At 43.6% G+C, this 15,764-nt stretch overlaps 1 protein-coding gene across 1 annotated transcript in view; it reads right to left on the bottom strand.

Moving 5' to 3' along the window:
• The window catches only part of ERO1B (endoplasmic reticulum oxidoreductase 1 beta), a 31,497-nt gene extending 20,855 nt beyond the window's left edge, over positions 1–10,642 (bottom strand). The window contains exons 1-4 of the mRNA XM_066617111.1: positions 10,229–10,642; positions 3,693–3,812; positions 938–1,021; positions 455–496 (exon numbers count right to left, since the gene is read on the bottom strand). Of these exons, the coding sequence (XP_066473208.1) occupies positions 455–496; positions 938–1,021; positions 3,693–3,812; positions 10,229–10,336 (354 nt within the window). The 5' untranslated portion in view covers positions 10,337–10,642. The remainder of the gene's footprint in view (positions 1–454; positions 497–937; positions 1,022–3,692; positions 3,813–10,228) is intronic.
• Positions 10,643–15,764: the final 5,122 nt, after the last annotated feature.

Consider the following 15,764-nt stretch of genomic DNA (forward strand, 5'->3'; position numbering starts at 1 on the left):
TAACAAGAGCTCTTATACTATTCTTCCTACCTTGGATTTTTCTTCCCAAGAGCTAGTTACTCAGATGACCTTTAAAGGAGGAAGAAATGCTAAGTGGATGTAACCTGATCAGGTTAATAGTGCTACAGTATCAGGACCATCTCATTTCTGTTCACATTGGAAGCAAAAAGCACAGCTAGAGTGATCAGCTGTGTTTCCATGGCACAGGAACACAGTGGGATTATGGGACTGCCAGCCTTAACTTTCTCTAGCGGGAGAAAGAAAAGACACAAACAGTACCTAGAATGCCCCCACTGAGCTTTGCTGTTGGGATAACACAGTGTAATGCCACAACAGAGGCATGAGTGGGCAGACAACCTTTTGCAGTTGAGGTAATTGCAATTTGCCGCTCACTTCCTTTGTGGAGAAAGTAATAACATTGTCCTAATTTATGATTTCAGAAGAGTTTACTTACTTTGTTAGCACTTCCAGCTTTAATTCCAACTGGAACTTTGCTCTAGAAGAAATGCAAAGGTTACATGGCTATTCATCTATATCCTTTGAAAATTATTCTCAACTTCAAAACAGATTGAGGCAAAGAAAAGTTAACATGTCAAAACCATTAGGAACCTATTTGAGCACTGACATCCAAGGATGTTAAACTACTAAAGCTGAGAAGTCTCCCACTTAATTATTTGAAATCTTTATTACCGGGCAATGATACAATTCTATGTATTTTTATTAGGAAATAATACAACTCACAATTCAATAAAGCCTCACAAACTTTCCAGGAAAAGGAAAGCAAACCTCACTAATCTAAAAGTAGAGTTTACACTTCCCCCTTTTACTTATACATAGTCCTATCAGTGCTATATAAACCCCTCAAAGGATAATAAGTTCACCTTATTAGCAGAAAATACACTATCATTTTTGCCATCTCCTTTATTTTGAAACTTACCTCAGGGCAAGGCTCCACATGGCAATCTCGGATAGAGCAATGGCCATCATCAGCCCAAAAAGGACATGGTCTCTTCAGATTAACCTTAAAGTCAAGAAACATATACTTGCTGTCAATCAATTATATTACCAAACTAAAAGACAGAATCCTCTTTACCACACTAGGTGTGGTAAAAGTGTTTGAAAACTGTTATTTACTTAGAAGTAAGTCCATTGTGTTAAGTAAGACTTAAGCTGTAATCTGATCTTGCTCACTGGAAACGAACACCTCTAACTATAAGCCTTCTTGAAGTACAAGATGACGGAAACTGAGAAAACATTTGAGATTTTGATTTATTCAGCAACACTAGATAAGCAAATAGAGTGCCGCTCCACCAAACATTGGGATGCAAGTCAAAGTTCTTCCAACATAAAAGTCACCAGGAATCACTTGGTCAAAGTGTGCACACAAACCGCATTAAGATAATTCTCCAATATGAGAAGAGCATCCTGGGTTTAAAAACTCCACTCTACTTTTCATCTTCTTGCTTACCAGGCACATGTCAATCATGTGGGATGGAAGACATGCTCTGCCATCAACAAGCACCTTCACTGCCCATTTAATGAACAGTGGATTCAGCATTGCACCCAGAAGCCCTTAAAATTCAGCATTTTACGGTATGTGTCCCCCTTACGTACTTTTGGTTCCTCATTAGCTGACCCAGATCTCAGTTAAGTGGATTCTGGTCCCATAGGATCCTGATCCCATGGTGCACAGAAAAAGCATTTAGAAGCAAAGGCAGAGACCAGTAGATCAAGTTATAATATCTATTTTCTATTACCCAGCAAACATAACTGAAAGTGTGAATGGAATAGAAACTCACACAAGGCAACATCTCCACCATAAAAACAGCATGTAATGGGTTCCAAAACATGGCATGTAGCCCATACTCCTGGTTCCCAAGGACCAAATTACTACTATTCAAATCCATCAGTAGCTAGGGAACAATTCAGTGAGGAATTTGGAACACAATTACGGATGGCATCTCAAGCAGAACTTGTTAAAATAATCATCTGATTTTTTTAATTTTTAAATACTCAAATACTGCCTGTCTCCCATAGGATGCAGTGGCGTTCATAACCAGCGAAACAATATGTACAAAGAACAACAAGAATAACAGGAATATGTACAGTTGCTGTTAGTTGTTCAATGGTTTTTAAAAACCAAGAAAACTAAGGGCGCAATCCTAATTAACTTTCCATTACCAAGGTAAGGGCAAAGTAACTCCAAGGTAAGGGAATAAACATTGCCTTATCTTGAGGAGGCCTCCATGTCTGCCCCCCAAATGTAGGATGCAGCACATGCTCCACTGGCATAGCTATGCCAGTGCTGGAACATTGATTAGGACTGTGCCCTAAAAGACTGCAACAAAGCAAAACCAACTTGAAGCTTTCAAATATTAAAAAAGTTTAAAAGTTTTATACTTTAAAAAACAGCAAAAGAAACAAAAAATGTAATTTCAAAAGTAATACATGCAATTGAGAACAACCTCTGTTCACAGTAAACTGCTGTACAGCTGTAAAATACAAAACTCCATTTCAAATTACAACAGCACTAGCATTATCAACTCAAAAGAAAGACAGATTTCCAAGACAAGATATTTCTGATCCTCTTTCAACTATGGCACAATCTTATCTAGCATACAACTGCTGCCTGAGCTGATACATGCCACTTAAAGATTCTTAAAAGATTATAGTAGTGCTTAGATTACATCTAGTCTACTTGCATATTATGCCTAAGAGTGGTTAAGTTTCATGCCAGACTTAATAAAAGCTTTCCATTTTCTTTCAGAAATGCAGATCACGTCTTGCATTAGCAATGCTACTATGCATTTGTACCATACGCAGGTTCACAGAAATTTTACAATATGGATTTGAATATCCAAAGAGGCATCCAGCTGGTTGCTGACAATGCAGGTTTATATTTTTCAAACACTGTTTTTAATAGATGTAGTTTTATTTTTTTTCCTATTCTTAACCATTCTGTGTCCATAAAAAGGATAGATGATACAATGTTCAATGAACCTTTGTCTGTAACCCAAGAGAGTTTGTGAATCCTAAATTGAAGTTTCTAGTAGCACTGCTCCTGAAGCAGATGATAAGGTTACAGAGTGCTTTATAATTGGATAATAGTCCTAAATCAGCAGATCCACAGCAATGTCAAATAGAAATTCCCAATTTTATGTTATGGCCTTTAATTTGGAAGTTTTGTCAGGACGAAAATTCCAAAAGCAACAGGTGCAGTTTGCATTTGCTGTGTAGCTGTACAAGTGATATAGACTGACCTCTGATAAAAGCTATTTTCACTAAAGTACACCTTGGATTGGAAGCAGAAAAGTCCCTGAAGGTCATCCACTATGCCTGGTCATCATTAGTCACCAACACATTAAAGGTTACTCCTGTAACTGTTAGGTTTACATTTAATCCCACAATCACATACCTGTTCACAATGCAAGTGCCATTTTCAATCAATTCTAAATGTGAGTTTTCAAATGCACTTTAGGAAGCACAAGAATTACATTATTTCAAAATAGTGCTCCTTTGTAATCAAAATATTATCCCCATCACACTCACATGCAACATTAAGAACTACTTTAATACTGTATTAGAAATACAATTTTCTTACAATCCATTTCTTCCCTCTACTTCTCAGGAGAATAGAGGAAAAATAACTCATAGCTTTCACTCAGCTGTGCAATAAAACATTTTTATTTTACCTTGTAGTATCTGAAATAATCCCGTTCTTGCAGTTTTTGCATTTTGGGGAAGATCTTAACATTGTTGAACTCATCAATGCTTTCTATGTCACATAAGCAATCATCAAGTACTCCTGTAAGCTGAAAATGAAAAAAAAAAACTAGTATACCACAAAAGTACACGGCAATATCACTACAAACTCTAGAGCATTTTTGATGGCCTAAGAAGAAGGGCAAAGGGAATTCAGTATAAAAATATTCCATACTGCATCAACAAATCAGGCAGAAATTCAGTTATACACACCCTATGTCAAAAGATTTATTCACAAAGACACTTCCTCATGGGAATTTACCCCAACCAACACATACAGTCATAATTCATCAAGCAAGTGGGGTTTTCACGTGTGGAAGACAAGCATTTGCAATTGTGGCATACAGCAATCTACATGGACGTACCTTCTGTGGAGAATTTTAATGTTTGAGACAAGGTTGAGACATCTCAAAAAATTATTCTCAAATTAAAGGCTATAATAATGAGTAACTGGACAAAGGCAGCAGATTCATTTGATATAATACAAACATATAATATATACACTTGGTTCTCAAACTGCTTGGGAGTTTAAGACCAGAAGTAAGCATGTGCAGCGGAGGGGCTAGGGCAGTGACTTGATCCCTAGGATTGTGCTGCCTCCAGGGACAGGAGGGTTTTTTTTTAAACTTAACAGCAGCCAACACTGGCATCCTAGAAAGCCCTCCACAGGGTTCTTCACCCCTTCAAATATCTAGATGTGCGGCCCTAAAAAGGGCTCCCCAGACTCTCCAGGACAGCAGCACTTACTGCAGGTAAGTAAAAAGGAAAAAACCTCCTGTTGCTGGACAGCAGTGTGATCTTGGGCACTGCACCACTGCCTTAAAGGGTCAGAGGTAGGGCTTTACAGGTTGAGGTACTGCGATGCCCCAGTTTGAGAACCTCTGATATATACCAATGGTAAATTATAGGTGGGCGACTGTATACTAGACTGCAAACAAAACTGGGTCACCTGAAAATAAGGGAACTGACTAGATAAGCAGAAATACATACATGTGGAGCCTCTTTATTCGCAAAATTTTTATTCACGAATCTGACTCAACATGGGCCCCAGGATCTGCATGGAGCCAGACTTGACCCCACCTGAGCCCTCAGGAGGTTATGCTCCAGACGCTTCCAGAGACTCTTCTGGGGCCTGTGGAGGTCGCGTACAGCCTCCATGGGCCTCAAAAAGGCCTCCAGAGGTCCTAGAAAGGCACTTCCTGTTTTTGCCCAAAAACCAGCCCTTCTATGACCTCTGGAGGCCATTTTGATGCCCACAGAGGCTGCGCACAGCTTCCACGGGCCTCAGAACAGCTCCAGGCACAACCAGAGTAAGGTTCTGGTCGTGTTCAGAGGCTGGTGGAGCCCAAATTTCGCGTGACTTGGTTTCACGCAAAATTTGGTATTCGCATGGGTTCCACTATCGGAACCCTCACAAATAGCAAGGGTACATTTGTAAGGTTTAAAAAAAATTTAAAAAAAAGTTTAAACAGCCTGATGCAGAACAAACATGCTCAGTGGACTCCAGAAACTAGCACTGGCTTCAACTTTCAGGGAAACCTGAAGAAAAAGTCCTGTAACAGCTGTCCGATGGTGCACTCCTCCATGCTCTAAAACATGCAAGCATTTGACACCTACTTCTCCAACATAGTGTGTCTAGGAACCAGGCAGTGGACAAGTGAAAATCATCTTTCACTGCTACAGCCATTGTCATGGATATTAGTGCTAAGGAAGACTCATGCCCACTGCTACCACTTGTCCCCCCCACACCTCCTGATAAGCCTCAACACTGAACCCTGGACTTCGGGTTAATTGGGCAATACTGGAAAGCAGTGGCAGCAAGATTTGTAAAATGATTGTGGGGATAGCCGCCTTGGGTGCCCTTCAGGGAGAAAGGTGGAATACAAATCCAATAAATAAATAAAATATAAGAGGATAGGCTACTAATGCTTCCACTTCTCCTGCAAAGTCAGCCAGAAGCCCACTGTCCAATCAGGAGGCCCAACAGGAGCTAGCAGGGAGCACCAGCACTCTTTCTTTCCCTGGTGTTATAAAACAATTCCTGGAGACCAGGTCCCTGACATGGTGGCGGGGATCAGGACATCTGGGAAATATAAAATGGCACTGGGGGATGAAGAAGATTGCTGCTGCCACTAATCTCCTACAATCACTTGTTAAGTATCTTCATGGACCCTGGCTTGGGAGGTAGCATCAGGGAGCAGTGTGCCCTCACTATCTCAGGGTCTATTAAGGTACAGGTGTGGTCATCAGTACCTGCAACATACGCCATTGGACACCACCTGTATAGAGGCCTCTGCCAGAGGCCATAGAATGGTGAGATGCCAGTCAGAAAAAAAACCAGCAGCAGAAACATGGACCAGGGCATAGAACTGACCAGCTTGAGCCTATAATAGCTGGATGTGGGAGATGCAACATTTTGTTAAGTCCCTTTTTAGCACCTTAAAATAGACCATCTATCTGAATTTGATACAACTAGCTTCTACTAACAAAGGGTTTCATGAAACAATTTTGTACATGAAATTGCATAGTATTCTTTTGTAGCTAAATGTTCAGTTAGAACATTTAGGGTTGTCATCACAGATGACAAACTGCACCTGCTTATATTCCTTTCTTCTATACAATTGTTAAAGGTCCAGGATCCCTAAAGCTGAAAGTCTGCCCAACACTAAATTGGACAATTAGCAAATCCCTACACTAATGCTGACTTTATTTGCACTGCGAATTGGAATTCAGTTGAATGAAATTTCTAATAATGATAATTTTAATAGGCAATGCATCAAATGCATGCAACAAACATACTGAGAGGGATACCTACAAATAGTGCTAAATGTGCCTGTCTTGTAAAAGTCATTTGTGATGCTTGTGAAATTAACAGTATTTCTCTACCCACAGACATGACTTGCTCTTCTAACACTGATCATTTGGAGATTAACCCATTACGCGGTAGGCTTAAATTATATTCATTATCAGATAACCTTTTAATTAAATCTAATAGACATATTCATACTTGGAATGTAAATCTCAACTTTAGAGCTATTAATACGAAAAACTATAAATGCAGAACTAAATCAGTAAGCAGCTCAAGTGTTCAGTTAACAATTGTTAGATCAGAATTATACTGAATGAAAAAATACTTGAAGGTAGAAAGTTTGCTGTTCAAAGTAAAACTGAAAAATTAGAGCACACTGTAAAACAGTCTTTGAAAAAGAGTACTAGGAGGTAGACTGAGCACAAAATTTCATGTCAGTACCAAGACTTTGAGATCTGCGTAACTTTGAGATCTGTGTAACTTTCTGCCTAAATATCCAATGGTGTCTGGAAGAGGGTCCTGGATCCATAGGAGAGCATGTGTTTTGCATAGTAAAAGATACAAGGTTTGATCCCTAGCACCTCCAGGTAGAACTGAGAAAGCTCCTATCTGAAACCCTAGAGAGCCACCAGTCAGTAGACATTTCCAAGCTAGAGGAATAAATGATCCGACTTTGCAGAAACAATCTTCATGGGAATATGAAATTTTTTTTTGGTCTGCTCATGAACACTATTGGGTAATTTGAGGTACACCTAGAAAGGCAGCCAATTGGAAAGAGCCACGTATACCTACAAAACAAGTACAAGGAAAAAGCCAGAAGGCACTCAGCTTCTACTACTAAAAAGGGAATATGACATTTAAGCAAAAGGATGTGGTCTGAAATAAATGGTAACACCCCTATACAGTATGGTTAAACAGTGTCACAAGCCACAATAGTACTTAACAATATCAAAGATTAGCAAGTATCAAAATGTCTAAAACCGAAGAGGGAAGAGTAAGCCAAGTCCACCACTACTTAACATTTACTAAGCAACAGCAGTCTGTAAGTGCTACATAAAATTAACCATAGATGTTATATGGTTCCTGACGAAAGGACTCACACTTAAGTTGACCAGTACCTAGCCTAAACAGTAAGAGCAAAAAAACACAAAGATTTTGAAATAACTAAAATACTTATATCTCAGCCAGAGGAAGATATTTACTAATTCAGTGAAACTACAGACTGCTACCCTACCCAAGAATAGTAGATAAAATACTCCAAAGAGTTATATAATGAAAAACAGATGTATTTTTCCATTTTTCATGTTACTGGAAGTATAAAACTCACTATCAAGAGAACACAACACTTACTTTGTTCATTGTTTGCCTATTTTCACAATCTTATTGATGAATTAATATTTTTTATTCTACTACCTGTTTTCCAAAATAACTTTTATGAGCAAGTATACAGTATTTTATATTTTCAGTTTACAGGCACTCTAAGATCAGTAACCTATACAACCATATTCAGGAGTATGTATTTACACAAATCAAAACAATAGCATACAAACCAAACAAGAAATAAAAAAGTACCAAGGTAGCAACACAAACAGACCACAGTGTTATACAGCAGCAAAACTTAGTACCTCCTGCAGACCAGCCAGAATAAAAATGTCTTCACCAACTGGTGGAAGATCTGCAAGGAAGGGGCCAACTGTATCTCTCTAGGGAACATGTTCCACTGCCTGGGCACAGAGGAGGTTCTCTCTAACCAGCTCAGTGTTTGATGTTGGTGGGAAACAAGGAAGAACCCCTCTTGCAAACCTTAACATGGGCAAGAGTCATACAGAAGAAGAAGTTTCTTCAAGTATCCTGGTCTTAAGCAACTTAAGGCACAATCCTAACCAGGTCTACTCAGAAGTAAGTCCTATTTTGTTCAATGGGGCTTACTTTCAGGAAAGGATTAGGATTGCAGCCTTAGTGCTTTGAAAGGAGCTTACAAGCATACCAATAACCAATGTAGACATTTCAGCAGTGGTGCTGCATTATTCCAAAAGCTCAGCAATCTGAAGCTTCCAAGCAGCTTTCACACGAAGCCCAACACAGAGTGCACTGCAATAATCTAGATGTGATGTTGCTAAGGTGTGTCTCACTGTAGCAAGACCTAATCTATTCAGGTCCACTACCTGTGGACAGCTGGCAAATCAATCAAATTTGGGCAAAGCACTCCTGGACACGATTACTTATTTCATACTATGCCGTAATTATTTCCAACACCCTTAGCTAAGTTTCATTATTTTTACTCTACCTGTCTTACAAAAATAAGTCCCAAAGCAGTTTACAAATTAAACAAGACTCTAATTTAGGACCCACCATTAATCTCAAACCTACAACATAAGATCCACTTCACTTTTTAAAACCATATTTCTCCCCTGTTCGCCTATTTCTTTCTCTTCTTACTTCCCATCTGCCACCTCTTAAAAATTCACTTAAGATTCTTAAAGGCTGCACTCCTATGCACACTTACCTGGGAGTAAGCCCCACTGACTACAATGGGACATCTGAGTAAACATGCATAGGACTAGGCTGTAAGTGTCCACCTGTGGGCACAATCCTAATCCCTTATGTCAGTGCTTTCCAGCACTGGCACAGAAGTGCCAATGGGTCTTGTACTGCATCCTGCAGTTGGGTGTCACTCACAGAGGCCTCCTCAAAGTAAGGAAATGTTTGTTCCCTTACCTTGGAGCTGCACTGCCCTTATGTCAGTGCTGGAACGCACTGACATAAGGGGTTAGGATTGCTGCCCTGTGACACGTATGCTTACAAATATGTATATGAGAGCCCAATCCTGTGTATCCCAAACATGTATATGACAGCCCAATCCTATAAGAGCCTAATCCTAGCACACTGGAAAGCAATGACATAAAGGGTTAGGATTGCCTCCCTGTGACACGATTTCTTACAAACATGTATATGGGAGCCCAATCCTATGCATGCCTACACAGAATGAATTCAATGGGCTTATTCCTAGGTAAGTGTGCATAGGGTTACAGCTTTTGTCATTGGTCATGTCTGTGCAATGTAATATGTTGAATCCCTTCCTATCCAATACAAACTTTAAGTGAATCCCTCTTGAATCGGAGCCCAATCCTATGCCTGTCTACTAAGAAGTAAGTCCCACTGTAGTCAGTGGGGCTTACTCCCAGGAAAGTGTAAAGAGGATTGCAAGATCAGACACTCATCAGGTAAGTTATTGCTAGGCAATGTATACTCTGTCTTACAGGGCAGCCAGCAGCAGGATAGATCCTAGACTTTTTGCACTAAACAAGCCTGAAAGATGCCAGCAGGAATGCTCCGCACGCCTCGGTTTAAGCGAAGTTTGCGCATCGTTTGCATTGCACATGAAGAGCACACACAGGAGCGCCTTCCTCTCTCTCTCCATGTTCCTCTCTCCTTCCCCTGTTGACATCCTGCCCCAGCTGAACCCACTGCTGGTTCCGCTACCAGCCCCCTCTCCCCAAGGAAGCCCTTCGCGGCGCCTTGCTGAGGAAGCGCAAGAAGGAGCGGGGATGCTGCTGCTCCACTGAGCCCACTGCGCCTCCCCGACCACAGAGGGCGAGCGGGGAGGTGAGCGGCGCCCAGGGCTGAAGGAGCCCTGCGCCGACCTGCTGCTCTCACCTGGGCCTCCGCCGCACAACAGAGGCTGCCCACGGCCGCCGCCACCAAGAGCCGCGCCGCCAGCCCCGTCCCCCTCGCAGTCCTCCGGGCGGCCGTGCCGCTGCTCATGCTGCAGAGCCCCAGCCCCGCTCGCCCTCTTCGCCGCCTCTGCGCAACCAGGAGCGGTGGTCCTCGCGTGGTGCCTGTCCCGTCAGGCGGGCGAGAGCCTCGCGCTCATCCCCGCCCAGCTCCTTCCTCGCAGCAGCCCACACGCCGCTCTTGTTGTGAGCCGACCAGGTGAGCGCGCGCCTCAGCAGGCAGTTTCCCTCACACCGCCGCAGCTGACTCAACAGCCCCGCCGTCTGAGTGGCGCGCGAAGCGCCCTGGGAAATGTAGTCCCGGCTCGACGTCCTCCTTGGTCTAAGTACCGTACAGTAGCTCTTCATTCTTTCATGTCTTCGAAGCTGATGACGAAAAGAGGCGGGCCAAAGGCAGTAGCCAATGGGAAAGAACCACGCGCCCCTTCAAAACAAGAGGAATTGGTAGCTGTCACGTGGGGGACAGGACTAAGGGGCGTGGCTCAAGGGGACTGCGGTGGGCAGGCACATCTGGACAGAGTTGTGTGTGTGTGATGACAGTATCTCATATAGTGCTAGATGTTCTAGCCTTGTAGCATGCTCCTCCCACAATTGCACTTAGCACTGAAGTGCTAGCTGCCCCCTTCACAGCCCAATCCTATCTACACTTTCCTGGGAGTAAGCCCCATTGACTTTAATGAGACTTACTTCTGAGTAGACATGCATAGGATTGGGCTGCAAGTCTCCAGTCATTTAAAAATAATAATAATTTTGCCAGTGCATCAGTCATTCCCTGGTGCCACTAAGGGGGCATTGAGCTAGCAGTGGCTGCTCATTGATGGTGGCAGCTGCTCCCAGCTCTTTCTGTGGAGGGGTTGTGTGTATGTGAGTCAGCTTAGTAGTAGCCACTCATTGGCTCTACCCACTCCTTGGTTGACCCTGGTAGCACTTCCCTGCCTGTTGGTGTGGGGGTGGGTTATGGTGATTGGCTCCCTGTGCAGGTGTGTGTCACAGGGATACTTTTTCCAATAACATAAGAACAGCCCCACTGGATCAGGCCAAAGGCCCATCTAGTCCAGCTTCCTATATTTTACAGTAGCCCACCAAATGCCCCAGGGGGCACACAAGATAGCAAGAGACCCACATCCCAATGCCATCCCTTGCACCTGGCATTCTGAGGTAACCCACAATTTCTGTTATGTGATTAGGTCATGTAATGTCCATGGCAGGAGGAGGTCCCACCCCTGGGGTAGCTACCGAGCACAGGGGGCTTACCCGGTTGATGTGTAGTGGTCGGTAGTGGAATGAAGGACAGGAGGCAGATACAGTTGTTCTACATAGACAGTTTACTAGTATCAGCTGTTTTACATTCATGGGGTCTGTTACTTCACAGGCCACCGTACATTAAACAGACTCATGCCATCGTCATCCAATAGACTCTGGTCCCAACCCTTTCCACCCCTTTGTGGTTCCAGCCTGAACTCTCCAACCAGTGTCCCTTGGCCAGGGGTCCGGGCTCTTGATGGCCGCAGCACCACGGGTCAGGGTCAGGCTGGATGACCTTGGGAGGACCCCGTACCTCTGTACTTGCCCTCTGATCAACTGGCCACCCCGGAGTATAGGTGGCTGTGAGACCTTGTCTCCGTAGCCCCATCTCTCCTGGATTCGTCCCCAGGGTCCAGGCGGGTCTTGGGTCAGGTAGATCTCCACCCCAGCCTCCTCTCTCCAGGGAGAAAGTCTACACAACCCCTCTGGGGGCCTCAACCTTTCCCCTTAGGCAGGGGTGACTATCCCCCTTTAGCTTTCCTCTGGCCTTACTACCCTCTAGAGAGGAGTGACCTCTCCCTTCGCTCTCCAGGCTCCTTATGAAGCCACCTTCAGGTTTGTCCAGCCCCACCCCTTCTGACCACGTGCCTGCTTGCTGTTCCCAGCTGGTCCTTGGTCCTACTCCCAGGTAGGTGTTCTGCCGGGGACCCCAATCCTGATAGCACTTGGGTCTTACCCCCCCAGGAGGCCTCTACTCTTGAGGAGACCCCTTCTCCTGGGGAACTCCTGGCCACCAGGGTTGGGCCCAGGTGACAGGTCATTAAGCAAACGTTCAGCCCAATCTAGTGCCTTTGTGGTGTAAGCAGACACTGCCTGTCAAACACTCACTGACTGCACAGGCTACTGGAGATAAATTGCCTCTTCTTTGTATTAAGAGCCTCTTCGTTGTGTAAACAGACAAACTGCTGCAGGCTGTGGGAGACCTGACTGCCTCATTAAGAGCCTCTCTGTTGTGCTTTGACCACCATCATACATGCAGTCCATTGTTAAGCGGAAGGTTGTTAAGCGACGCACACCTATATTTCTGTCCAACATATGGCCATCATCAGGCCACCATCCCATGATTGGTGAGTGTTGTGGGAGCTTCAATGGATGCTTTGTGGAATTACTGGAAGGGCTGCACCACAGTGTTGTTCAGGTTCTTGTTTCTCCCTCCTGCTCTGGGCTGGATGGGCATGGGATATGATGGACACTGCTCAGATGTTACACCAATGTAGCAGGGATGTCAGTGTGACTTGGGCATAGGATTGCACTGCTCATGTCCAATACATCCAGAGTTCCAAAGATCTGCACATTTTTCATAAGGTTTGCACTATTTTTCAACCTTGAAAGAGAGTCTGGGGTTTTAACCTGCAAAATACTAATTCTGGTTATCTGCCTGCTTGTCTCAGGATCAAGTCCTTTAAATTGTTGCAGATGTAGGGGGCTATGCTGGGCTTACTGAAGTTGGGAATATCTTGATGGGAAGTGACAGGTGCCACACACATTACTGGGAGAAGAAACACCAATCTGTTTTAGGCATTTGTGGGGGGGGGGGGGTATGTGGCTACAAAATCTATTTTCAGTCAGCTTCCATGCTGAGTGTGTTGATGAGTCACCTTCTGCCATGGGGAAAAATGGGATCAAATTTTAATTGTTGTATTTTGCCAGAAGCTGACAAAAAAAAATGTGTTGCAAGCTGTGAGATGGAACTATTCTGCAAACATTCCTTGACTTTGCCCGAAGGAAACAGAAATAGTTTTTGTGCTGCCTGACCTGATGGGTTAGGCTGAAACCCTATACACACTTTCCTGGGATTAAACACAATGGAGCTTACTTCTGAGTAGATATGCATAGGATTGTGCTGTGATTGCATTACTTAGGGCGCAATCCTAACCCCTTATGTCAGTGCTCTCCAGCATTGACATAAGGGCAATGCAGCACTGAGGTAAGGGAACACACATTCCCTTACTTTGAGGAGGCCTCCATGAATGACACCCAACTGCAGGATGCAGCACATGTCCGATTGGCACCACTATGCCAGTGCTGGAAAGCACTGAAATAAGGGGTTAGGATTGAGCCCTTAATGGCATCCCCTTCTTCTAATTCAGGGGTGCCCAAACCCTGGCCCGGGGGCCACTTGCGGCTCTCAGGGGCTCCCAATCAGGCCCTCAGGGAGCCCCCAGTCTCAAATGAGCCTCTGACCCTCCAGAGACTTGCTGGAGCCCATGCTGGCCCAATGTGTCTACTCTCAGCATGAGGACAACTTTTCAACCTCTCACCTGAGCTGTGCAATGATGGCTCCCTCCACTACTTGCTGTTTCACGTCTGTGATGCAGTAGCAGCAGCGAAGGAAAGGCTGGGCTTGCTTTGTGCAAGGCCTTTTATAGGCCTTGAGCTACTGCAAGACCTTCATTCATTCATTCAAGTTCCACCTCTACTAAATTGATTTATGTAAATTTACTCAAATTTTAAATGTAAATTAATTTTTTTTCCTGGCCCCCAACACAGTGTCAGAGAGATGATGTGGCCCTCCTGCCCAAAAGTTTGGACACCCCTGTTCTAAAGTTTAATTTTACAGCAGAATGCCTGTTTCACATGTCTTGGTTGGTTGGCAACCTTCAGTCTTGAAAGACTGTGGTATAAGCCTACAGCACCCAGTATTCCCAGGCAGTCTCCCATCCAGGTACTAACCAGGCCTGACCCTGCTTAGCTTCCAAGATCAGACGAGATCGGGCATGTGCAGGATAATAGCTGCTCCTTGTTTTGGATAATATGCTGTTCTTTTCTTTTTTAACATACTGTAATAGGAACAATAAAGAACATCATGATCTTTTTGTATATTGCAGGTGGCCAACTTTTCAACTTTAGGCTCCTATATCTTTAACAATTGTGTATGGGTGGGAATTTCAGCAGATGCTGCTTGTTATCTGTGACATAAGCTGCATCTCCTGAAATTCCCTCTTCTACACAATTGTTAAAGGTCCAGGAGCCCTACAGTTGAAAGGCTGGCTACCCTGTGTTGTCCAATCTAACCTGTGAGGTCCTTTGATCCTGTAGTTTGTGCTAATTCTTGATTTGGTGCCTCCATGGCAGCAAGGAAGGAATATATAGTGTTGCAAATAAGGATACATGTATCCATTGTGGAGGCACAGAATTAGGGAGCATATTGCTATCAGCCAGATGTTTAAAAGTTCTTCATTGTTGTGCATGCTTAAAATTTGCAAACAAAGCAAACTATGAGACTACAATTTCCTTAAGGTCATAGGTTAATAGTTACTGAATTTCTTAACTTGACATCTCTAGTTATAGCACTAGCAATGCCCCAAAGTGTGTATGCAGGTCTGTTCCAAGATGTCTGGCACCTGAGGCAGCATGTAAAATGCTGTCCTCCTCACCTGGTGATTTGCCAGCCTCTGATCCACCAGTACTCCCACCACTCTCCTTTCATCTACACTTCACTTTTGTCCCCCTCTTCTTTTTTTCCATCCAAGGAGTGGGAGGAAGAGGAACACTGGAGGCAAGTGGGTGGATGGAAGTGGGCGCCTTCTGTCAGTCTGCTGCCTGATATGACAGTTTCAGTTGGCTTCATGGATTGGCTGATCCTGTGTATATGTGTGATGATGGTGGAGGACTAAATATACATAGTGCCAAGAAAACTTTTCAACATGCACAATCTCTTTTTTCTTTCCAAAGACCAGGCAGTTTTTCCTTCTTGATTGAATGAAGGCAGGGAGTATAGGCTGTTATCATTTGAGTCTTTTCCTTCTGCCTCTATGGTCCTGACCCACCATTTGGTGCTAGCCATTTTTATTTGCTTTTCAAAGACAGATCATCAGTTGCATACACTGTAGTTATTATGGGGATGGCCATGACAAGTTATTTTTCCAGTAGTATCTGATCCTGAGCTCTTCATAAATTAACTAGTATATTTTGGAACACCACCTGAATCTCTTTGTCATCCAAAACAGTTGCAATCCCCAATGCCTAACTAATTACACTGAAAATTCCCTCAAGGTGCAGGCTTGCTCAGTGTTCTTTCCTTATGATACTTGGATAACTAGAGCACAACCTCACTTACATACATCACAGGAGAGATTCAAATAATGATTGTTTGTTAAAGCCCTTTGAGAGCTTCAGATCTAAAACACTATAGCAGTGATTTTCAACCATTT

This window comes from Tiliqua scincoides, chromosome 1 (genome assembly GCF_035046505.1).
Source record: "Tiliqua scincoides isolate rTilSci1 chromosome 1, rTilSci1.hap2, whole genome shotgun sequence".
NCBI lineage: Eukaryota > Metazoa > Chordata > Lepidosauria > Squamata > Scincidae > Tiliqua > Tiliqua scincoides.